This window comes from Cottoperca gobio, chromosome 6 (genome assembly GCF_900634415.1).
Source record: "Cottoperca gobio chromosome 6, fCotGob3.1, whole genome shotgun sequence".
Classification (NCBI taxonomy): Eukaryota; Metazoa; Chordata; class Actinopteri; order Perciformes; family Bovichtidae; genus Cottoperca; species Cottoperca gobio.
This window is the reverse complement of record NC_041360.1, coordinates 21,551,877-21,562,734: the sequence shown is the minus strand read 5'-3', so window position 1 is coordinate 21,562,734 and position 10,858 is coordinate 21,551,877. Positions and strand designations below refer to the sequence as shown.

General features: G+C 40.2%; 2 protein-coding genes across 2 annotated transcripts; both read left to right on the top strand.

The window, feature by feature from the left end:
* Positions 1 to 598: 598 nt before the first annotated feature.
* On the top strand, positions 599 to 5,321 carry yars2 (tyrosyl-tRNA synthetase 2, mitochondrial). The gene is made up of 5 exons (XM_029432945.1): positions 599 to 1,507; positions 2,135 to 2,302; positions 2,951 to 3,106; positions 3,353 to 3,523; positions 4,926 to 5,321. The coding sequence occupies exons 1-5, from the start codon at positions 720 to 722 to the stop codon at positions 5,083 to 5,085; spliced, it is 1,443 nt and encodes a 480-aa protein (XP_029288805.1). The 5' UTR covers positions 599 to 719; the 3' UTR covers positions 5,086 to 5,321.
* A 1,446-nt stretch (positions 5,322 to 6,767) lies between these two features.
* Positions 6,768 to 10,180, top strand: cdkn1bb (cyclin dependent kinase inhibitor 1Bb). The gene is made up of 3 exons (XM_029434801.1): positions 6,768 to 7,551; positions 7,835 to 7,962; positions 9,417 to 10,180. Exons 1-2 carry the CDS (start codon positions 7,110 to 7,112, stop codon positions 7,948 to 7,950), a joined length of 558 nt encoding a protein of 185 aa, XP_029290661.1. The 5' UTR covers positions 6,768 to 7,109; the 3' UTR covers positions 7,951 to 7,962; positions 9,417 to 10,180.
* Positions 10,181 to 10,858: the final 678 nt, after the last annotated feature.

Genomic DNA, 10,858 nt, shown 5'->3' with positions numbered 1-10,858 from the left:
GCCGGGCTGGTCCTGATGCACGGTTGCCATCTATTGGAGTACAGTCAAACCTGCGGCTGATATATATATATATATATATATATATATATATATATATATATATATATATATATATATACACATATATACACCGGTATATATATATATATATATACACCGGTATATATATATATATATATATATATATATATATCTTTATACAATTAACTGAACGTTTACTTTCGCACACACTGCGTCTTACTTCAAAGTCCATGCAGGGTAGAAAGTAACAGGTAGAGCAATGCAGCATGCACCCCAAAAGCATCATGTATGTTCACTAAATTACAATATCAACTGAAACTAAAATGTCCAGGTCCTACAGCATTACCTAGTCCTAAACCCCTGTCCTGCAGAAAGGCAACAAGGCCCTAAAAACTAGTTTTAATACCTCGAAGGTGCAAATCCTTTATCACTTTAAATGATTTGTTAACTTAAAAAGGTGACAGCATGCATACGCATTGGCTCATCAAGTGGCTTTTGCTGCCCCTGGAGAACCGTGTTCCTCTCTTGGTGCATGAAGGTATAAAGACAATCATGGACTGTATATTTAAAGAGTATGCATCCTTCCGTTTGTAAGTTTGCTTCGGAACCAGTGCACTAGAGGCGCTACACTCCTCACACACGATGCATTATTCTCTGCTCCTCCATCGTGCTCTTGTCTTCTGACACATTGGTCCAACATGGCTGCGTCCATGGCGAGTACCTGCCGTTATGCATCGCGGCACGGATACTGTATTCTTCTGAGGAGAACGAGTCTTTGCCTCACACTCAGGTCTAACTTGCACTGTTCTTCACCTGCACACAACGGACTGCTCTTCTCTTTAAATAAACGCGGTATTGTGAAGAACTCTTTCCCAGAGGACGCAGCGCAGGACCGGCTCCCTCAGCTGCTCAAGTCCGGGGCTCAGACTGTGTACTGCGGCTTTGACCCCACGGCCGACAGCCTCCATGTGGGCAACTTGCTCGCTATCATCGGCCTGCTGCACTTCCGAAGCGCCGGGCACCATGTCCTCGCCGTGCTCGGGGGGGCCACGGCACAGATCGGAGACCCGAGCGGGAAAACGAGCGAGAGGGAGCCGATGTCCGCGGACGCTGTGGAGGCGAACACGCGCAGCATCCGGGAGAGCATTCAGAGGATTTTCACTAACCACGAAGTGCAGTTTCAGGACCGTGCCAAGAAGCTGGGCACCGTGACTGTATTGAACAACATGAAGTGGTACAAGGACTGCAGCGTGGTGGGGTTTCTGTCGGAGGCCGGGAGGCACTTCAGGATGGGCACCATGCTCAGCCGCCACAGCGTGCAGTCCAGGCTGAAGAGCTCCGACGGTATGAGCCTCACAGAGTTCACCTACCAGATGTTCCAAGCTTATGACTTCCACCACCTGAACCAGATCTACGGCTGCAAGATTCAGCTCGGGGGCACCGACCAACTGGGCAATTTGATGTCTGGCCATGAGTACATTCACAAGTAAATGTCCATCCTACTTAGAAAGAGATCCCTCTGTTGTGCATTATTTATTTAATATATATTTGATCCTTGGTGATTGCATACACAGCAACACATGTCATCTCTTTTATGCATGCTTACAAACCAAGCAGTTATTCAGAAAAGCTATAAGTTCTATGTTAGTGGTTATTAAACTGCAGGTGATCTTCTGTTAGTTGCCAAAAACGTATCATTTCTATAACTCCTGAACCAAATATAAAGCTGCACTATTCAGCATGGAGGCGCTGACCAGCTGGGCAATTTAATGTCATGTCAGACTATGAGTTAATTCACAAGAAAATGTCCTTTATGACTTTATTATCTATGTAGAACATCCACTATTGATGATCATAATGATGTTTAATACAGTAACATGTCTTCAACGTTTAGGCAGATCAGAAAAAAACCACTCTTCACACATGTACTCCAGTATCTCATTGTGTTAGGTTTTGTAAAACGACATGATCACATCATCCCAATTTGATTCCACTCCATGCAAAAAGAAAAGGCACCAGCAGTTCACTAGTGTAGATGAATTCCACTCAGGATTGTTACACTACCTACACCAGTCATGAAATACTTGCTTAACAAATCCTGATTCTTCTGCAGAGTGAGCGGTGAGGAGGTTTACGGTCTGACCGTCCCGTTAGTGACCAGCTCCGTCGGGGACAAGCTGGGGAAGACGGCAGGCAACGCAGTGTGGCTCAACAGAGACAAGACGTCTCCCTTTGAACTCTACCAGTTCTTCGTCCGGCAGCCGGACGCCAGCGTGAAAGAGTAGGTGAAGATGGAGCCTGCTGAAAGTACTCTCAGATCATTCACTCAAGTGCAAGTAGCATTCCCATAGGAGTAAAGAAATACCCTACTACTAGTAAAAGTCCTGATGTCCATGATGTATATTATATTATGGGAATATAATCTATCATTTGATAGATTAATGCACATATGGTTTTAATGTTAGTGTTGTATATACTGTGTAGCTTACTCTATTAATATACCATCTTATTTGTTGATTATATTTTGTATTAATAATCATTTAAATCTGTAAATAGAATGATATTTAATTTTCATACTCTGGTACAATATAATTTTGCAAGGCTTCTCTGTTAAATGAAAAACTAAACAAAGTAATAGAAATAGCAGAATAAAAATGAAAGGCACGTTAAATTTAAAGTATAAATATAAATAAAGTAATAAAGTAATTACTTAGCAAAGTATAAGTACCTAAAAATCAGACTTAAGTACAGTACGCAATGGTTTTGCATTTAAAGATATAATGACCCGTGCACCATCTGATAGCCTCTCACAAATGGTTGCTTGTGCACCCATCGCATAATCCGGCCGTTTGAATGTAACATGCCGTGCATGTGGCTGCTCTGTGCACTTCAACGGAAGGCTAAAGAATGTTGTGCTGTCTTGTCGCAGGTACCTGAAGCTGTTCACCTTCCTGCCTCTGGCGGAGGTGGAGAGGCTGATGGAGCAGCAGAGAGAGGATCCAGGTAAACGCCTCGCACATAAACGTCTCGCTGCAGAGGTGACAAAACTGGTGCACGGAAAGGAGGGCCTCGAAAGTGCAAAGAGGTCAGAACCGCCTGCATGTGTTTGTACTGTATGTTGTATTTAATACTCTTTTTATTCAATGTAATTAGTTTTCTACATGTTGTTTTATTTGTGGGTTTAGAGGCAGTAGTCATTCTTTCACTTGGAGATTAAATAAGTGTAACTCCACTAGGGGGCACTGTTCTGTAGCGGCCCGTGACCTCTGACCTCCTGGCTGAGGGGATAATCCTCGATGAAGAAAAGTCATTTTCTACATTCTTGTTGCAGATGTACAAACGCGCTGTACCACAGCAGCATTCAGGCCTTGGAGGAAATGAGTGACGAGGAGCTTCGGGAGCTATTCAGGGAGTCTCCCTTCCATGAGCTGCTTTTGGAGCCGGGCACCACTGTGATAGACGCCTGTCGCCGGATCAACGCCATCCCAGAGGGACCCAGAGGGTAAGGTGCTCCTGTCTAAATCATCAGTCCAAAAAGATAACTGATATAATCTGCAGCTTAAATCGAATCGCTTTTAATTTTGCCGTTTGGTTAAACTCGGCAAGTATCGCACAGCGTTTCTGTTAAAGGTCCAAGTGTGTAGGATTTAGCTGTCAGGTTGCAAACTGACCATGAAACCCTCCACTCACCCCTCCCTCTCCAAGCATGTAGAGAACTACGGTGGCCTTCAAGGTAACTTAAAAAAACATGAAAAGCCATTTCTAGAGCCAGATGTTTTGTACTTTCCAGGTCTGGATAAATATGAAAACAAAGAAAGGATTATTGAAAAATATTAGTATTTCCTGACTGTTTGAGTTTTTCTATACAAATTAGGAATAAAATACAAAAAAACATCAGCGTTTGAATAAAAGGCAGTTAGAACTCGTCGGGGTTTGGTGTGAATTGATTTGTACTGTAATGAGCCACAATCTTCTCTACAATTAGTTGGCAACACAATAGTGTTAATAATTAAAACCATTAATTGACATAATATACATCCAGCTATTAGCAGTGTAGGAACCCTGTTTCTCTGATATACCACGACCTAAGCCTTTTTTTTAACATACATTATTATACTAATGGCATTTCTTATGGCTCACTGTACTATGACTTTTTAGATATACTATTCTATGACTTTAATTTAAAAAAAAGTATTTAATTATTTATAATGGACATGACAATTTAAAGACATAAAATGACTTTATTTTGTTTTAATTATGAAATACTAAACTTTTTTGTAATGTAACTTTTAGCTGCAATAGTCGTGTAAACTGCATGCAACTCATGATTATTCTCATCATTTAATAAATTGTCACTATTTCTTCAAAAAAAATGTTGATTACAAATTTCCGAGAGCTTGTAATGATGTTTCAAATTGCTTGTTTTGTCTGACCAACAGTTCAAACTGCAGTATATTTAATTCCCAATGATATGAAACGGAGATGAGCTGCACATCCTTACATGAGAAGCTGGAACCAGTGAATGTTTTCCAGTTTTCCTTGATAAATGGCTCAAATTATTATTTAATACGCCAAAATGATTTACAATTAATTTTCTGTCTAACGACAAATCATTCATTAATGTATTAAGTGTAAGTTTAGGAGTCAGCAGATTGTAATGCATCATGTATTGTCTAGTGTGACCACTGTACAGTATTGGTATTGGTTAGAATTGTCATCATTTGCATCCATACTTGGGTTAGATTGAAGGCTTTTAGAATACAACGTTTGTAAAGATGTGTGACGATTAGATAAATGTTCATGTTTTATGGTGTGTTTTCAGCAATGCCAAGGTAATGCCCTGATTTTTCCGACAGGTTATGCAGAGGAACCCCTGTACTAACTTTAAAAATGTTTGTGTGCAGGTATCAAATGGTTTTGGCGGGAGCAGTGTGGATCAACCACAGCTGTTCAGACAAACCAGAGCAGGTACTGATCCCCAAAATCCACATCCTATCGAATGGACTTACCTTGCTCAGAGTGGGCAAGAAGAACTTCTACATCATCAAGTGGCTCAGTCTCTGAGGCGGTCCTGCTCTCACACAGGACCAGTTTGAACTATGACCTGTGATGGGTCAGACTGGGAAGGTAGGCGACGTCACCGCTGCAGGATCAGTGAGGAGATGGGGATGGACTGAACATACTGGGTGTTAGGCGTGGCCTGAACCTTTAGTGATTGCCTGTGGTTGTCATATAAATATGTATATGTACAGATGTGACTTTTATTTAAAGCTATGGTATTAAAAGGCGTTTGATATAAAGATTGTTGCCTGCTGACTTTGTGCTGCTGCTACAGAGAGTTTGGAAAGTGAACACTAGGGGGCAGCATTGTCCAAGTCATAATGGTGATGCTGCAGGCACCAACAGCTGCACCACATACCCTGCTGTGATCCCATAGGTAAATAATAGCTCACAGTAAAATTAAATTTCATCATTTCTCGCAAACAGGTTATAGTTCTATTTTAGGCAAATCATGTTTTTTCAATTTGATGTGAACATGAGGCCAACATCGGTCTTAATACGGCAGTTTCTTCTGTTTTTAGTGGTAGAAGGTGTAAACTACCAGAAAGAAAAGTTCCCAAATATACTAATCCTGTTTGTTTTTATATTTAGATTCCAAAAATATGATATTTCCATGAGTATAATTTATTTTCAGGATTGGCATTACATTTTACCTTACAGTACAAAGTGTTTTGACTGTGGTGTAAATAACCATTACTTCCGCATGCAGGGCCTTTGCCTTTTTATTCTTAGTTCTTCTTGTTTGTTTTTTTGCATTTGCAGACTTCCTAAATGTGGATGTGTGTGTGTGTGTGTGTGTGTGTGTCTCTCTAGTTCTGATACATCTGTTCTTTTCTCCTGGGGGCTGATGGAGATGAGGACAGGGTTTGGTGTGTGTGCTGACCTTGACTTACCCCTCTCAGCTCCAGAGAATTGGTGGGAATAAGGATACGCATTTACCCTATTTGTAGATTTTTTAATTTAATTTTTTAATTTGGTTATTGTTGGATTGTTTTGACAATTGGTTGGAGCTTTAACCTGTGTCTTTTCAGAATTTGTCATCTCTTGAGGTGGAATATTTATAAGCAATTCCATTTGTAAACTGCCTCCACCACTTATTTTTCCAAATGTTACTGCATGTTATTTTAGCAGCTGTTTGATTTATTTTATTTGTGCTAAGTATGTATTTTGGGATTTCTATATGTATCTAAGATATAGTCAGTTCGGGTTTATAAAAAAAAGATGCATGAAGTTTAGCCTAGTTTCCAAAATTGCATTATACATATTTACCAGTAAATATTGAAGTGTTAGCTAAAGTAATCTGTTTTTCTAATGTGGTAGTTAAAATAGAAAACAAATGTAAACTGATGATGAACATCTATTATCATTGGACCCAAAGTCATGTCAAAATGTTTATTTATTTTTTAAAGACTGTTAAACAATAATCAAAGTATTGTTTTGAAACTGTTTTGTAGATATGCAAACAGTTTCTATTTTAAATTCTAATGTTTTCGTTGCCAAAACATTCTTACATTTGAATAAAAACTTTAGTGTAATATGCAGACGTGCTGGATGTTACAAACGTGGTGCAACTAGCTAGTCCACCTTAAGAGAAGGGGGCGGGTTTTGAGCACCTTGACCAATGAGCGGCCTTCTTTGCGTTTAAATAGCTCTATGTGTCAATCATTTTTTTTCCTCCCCCTAGTCAAGCTCCACTCAGATCCCAAGTACATCTCTCAATCGCCATATTGGGTACTGAGGTTCGTCCGCAGTTCCTCTCACTACGGGACGAAATTGACAGAGCGGCTTCAGTTCCTGGGCACTTTGTTTTGATGTTCCGCGGACACTACTGTCGGCTTCAAAACACCGCGGCCATTACCGTCTCCAGCCCGACGTATGCATGGCATAAGTCGTTTTACGCTTGTTTTGGATCTTGCTCAGCGACGAGGAGATACCCGTTGTTTTTGAGCCTTGTGTTTTTTCTTGTGAAAACTGGACGCTCCTGGCTATTTTGAAAAATCTAGTTTGTCTTTGAGGGGGGGTGGAAAATGTCAGATGTTCGACTATCAAACGGGAGCCCGACATTGGAGCGGACGGACTCCCGGGTGTCGGATCACCCGAAACCGTCAGCGTGCAGAAGCCTCTTCGGCTCGTTGGACCACGAAGAGTTAAAGAGGGATTTAAAGGGACATTTGCGAGAGATGGAAGAGGCTGCCTCCGCCAAGTGGGGCTTCGACTTCGCCAATCACACGCCGCTGTCCAACAGCAGGCTCGACTGGGAATTAGTTGATTGCAAAGACGTCCCGAATTTCTACAACAGGCAACCGCGGAGGGAGAAGGGCGTCTGCTCTGCTGGGAATACCAATGTGGATCTAAATGGGAATCATAATTGTGTTGTGGTGCCTCCGAGCGAGGGGAGCGACAGGTCTGACGGGCCGATGGAGTGCACGGAAAAGTGCCCCGGGCTGAGGAAAAGAGCTGCGTTTCATGGTACTAGATTTGCAACAAAGTTACTACTAAAGTGTTTCTATGTAACGTTTAGCAGGTAGTCGTGATGTTTATTGCGACATATCGATCACACTTGGTGGTATGTCGCTAATCGTGCACTTAAAAATACATTTTAATTATCTCTTAAAATTGCGATATAATGCAAAGAATGGTGGGCAAACATGTAGCACTTACAGTTAAATTGTACATAATTTAAAATCTATTTCTTTTCAGTGAGTTTTTTTTATTTTTTTTTAACTGACTGTTCACTTTGCCTTTTTTGCAGAGCCCTCGGTCCAGAATAAGAGGTCACACACCAGCTCAGATGAGGTCACCTGTCCAAGCCTGAGCCACTCGACAGAACACACACCCAGAAAGACCAGTCCCAGGAGGCAAACGTGAGGACGAGAAACGGTAAGGATGCAACTTTTTAAAATGCATGTATGAGCTCCCTGAATGGCTACACTACAGTAGGAGTCAGTGTAGACTACGTCCCCCTTCTTCCAGCTGTTTGCTTGCCTCTAAAAACGGGTGTAAATTAAACAAAAACCCTATTTTAAAATAGATATTTATTGCATTATTTCAAATACTATTCGGTGGTGTCTTCAGTGTAAGCCCTTTTTGCTGTTCAGATGAAATAATAATTACAATTTTTGGATTTCAAATCTGTGTGCAGCTTTGACGAGCAAAATGCTCTTTGTGACATGTGTGCACGTGAAAGGTGTTGCACCATTCATTTAGTGTCATAGTAATAATGTGAGTCAAAGTGGTCACCGCAGCTGGTGCACTTCACCAAAGCTTTCAGTTGTATTTTTTTGTGTGCACCCAAACCTGTTTCGATTTACTATGATCGATACAAAGAGGTGCTCTGAGTAAGAACAGAAGAAACGTGGCTGCACATTTTCACCTTTTTTTTTTTTTTTTTTTTTTTTTTTTACTACAACAACCGCTGCCTGCCACTGCGAGCCTGAGTTTCCGACTAAACTGTAAACAACAAGTGTGCTGAACAACAGTGTAGTAGTAACACGTCAGCAGCCACTGCCCTCAGCAGAGCAGGGACGGGAAGGGGCTGGTCTCTCTGTGTGTGTGTGTGTGTGTGTGTGTGTGTGTGTGTGTGTGTGTGAGAGAGAGAGAGTGAGTGTTGCATACACTTTGCACACTAATGTTCCAACACACACATCTGTCTCTGCCGGGCGGAGAGTGCGCTGAAGTGCTGTGCAGCTCTGAAATCAAGTGCGCTTGTTGAGTGAGAATAGGCATGAAATCTGCATTGTCGTGGCAGGATGTGAAGTGTCAAGACTGCAAGCGAAGAATAAACACACAGCTTTCTTATTTTAGCAATTTTTAAAAAAAGGTATTTGTGGAGAGACCATGTGAAGTCATTTTTTTAATGGATATTTTAGTGCACTGAAATATAAACAAAACAATGTTTTTGATGAAGAGAAAACACAAAATATCTGATTTCTGTTTACATGGGTGCTAGTTGTTGTTTTTGCCACCTTCTAAAAATATTCCTTCTTAAATTATTATGATAGGAACATTCAAGACCGTGCAAAGTGCTGATGTATAATCACACCGTCTGCTATTTTAACACCTATAATATGTTTGCACAGAAGCAAACAAACAATTATTGCATCAGTTCAATAACTGTCAGTGGTGCGTTTATGTTTTTCACACTACATTTTTTTGGATACGGTGCTTTCAAGTTCTCTTTGTCAAAGTGCACGAGAACTTGGAGCAATAGAAATGTTCCATGTTAACTGAAAACTATGCATTCTCACTGATGTTTGCAAAGTGATGCATGAAGCCCAGTTGGTCTCAACCATACAGCCTCTTATTTTGTTTTTATCTCTAATTTCCCCCCACAGAGCCGAAGATGTATTTCCCCTTTTACGTGGGAAACCTCAGCGTTGGCCGATTTTTGGAAGAGGAACTACACAGCATCAGAAACATATCAACTCTCCTGAAGACGGGGGAGGACGCTGTTGAAGCACTGAATAGAAACACTAAAGTTGTGGCACTCAATTAAAAAAAAAAAAGTTACTGCCTCTAAAAGCAGTCGATGTAGCAGTGTGCAATTAGGTTTGATTTCCTTTTTTGCTCCTTTTTTTTTTACTACCTGTGTGTAAATAAATATACATATTATATTATATTTCTCTCCATATGTAGCACATACGAAAACATTATGATTTGAACACAAATCCTTTATGTAAAAAGGTGTGAATTTTGATTTGACTTGAAGAATTGCAGTGTAGTTTGATACATGTTTCCAAAATGCTGTTCTGTTTTTTTTTTTTTTTTTTCGTTTTTTTTTTTTTTCCTCTGAAAAGCAGTGTGACTTTGACGCGGTCCCTAATTGCTACATTTAAAAACAAAATCATGGCTTTTTTAAAGTTTCTTAACAGTGTATGTTCACTCCGTCATCTTCCTAACGGTACAAATGTAGCTCATCTGTTTTTTAGTTTTTTGATCCTTCCTCGGGTCACTTCAGTGTCACCAAGTGCAGATTCTCCTATAACATCTATTTCTCCCCGGAAATCAACACAGGAAAAAAAAAAAAAAAAAGAAGTAATATTTCTGTTTGGACTTTTCATCACCCCGATTTATTTATTTTGTGATAGGTGCTTTTTTTTTTTTTTTTAGCAGCAGTTGAATCCTGGAATATGATCAATAATTTTTTTTTTTCTCAAGTTCTCCTGCACACCTCAGCCACATCTGTAACGGTGTGTTTTGATTTGGAGTTGTGAGGTACTCAGATATTGAAGGACAAATCCCATACAATATATCACTTTTTGTTTCGTCAACCTTTTTAATGCTCTTCAGAGAGGAAGCTTTCTGAAAAGGGTTGAATGTCCTACAATACCAAATACATGGTTGCTTCAGTATGGTTGCCAGCACCGCCTGTGCTCCTCCCTTTTTTTTTTTTTTAAATTGACTTCACATTTGTTTTTGTGATAACCTAGACTTAAATTTTCCATTTTCTGTTTGTACTTATTTCACCAATGTTGTTAGCCTGCTGAGGATGCAAATGTGAGCATCTAAAAGCTTCCCTTTATTTGCCTAAAGTGTGGGTTATATTCAAAGACACCAGTGTACACCTGGAGAGAGAGGGAGAGGGGGAGAGAGAGAGAGAGAGAACAGCTCGTCTCAGAAATGCAGTCACCATGCCTGTGTATTTGTGTAAATCTTTGCAATGTACCTATGTACATAATTTTGTAAAAACACTGAGAAATTATACTAACTTATTTATGTCAAGCTTTTTTTATGTAGAATAAAAAATGGGTTTTTGATTACGGTTATCCAAAGTGGC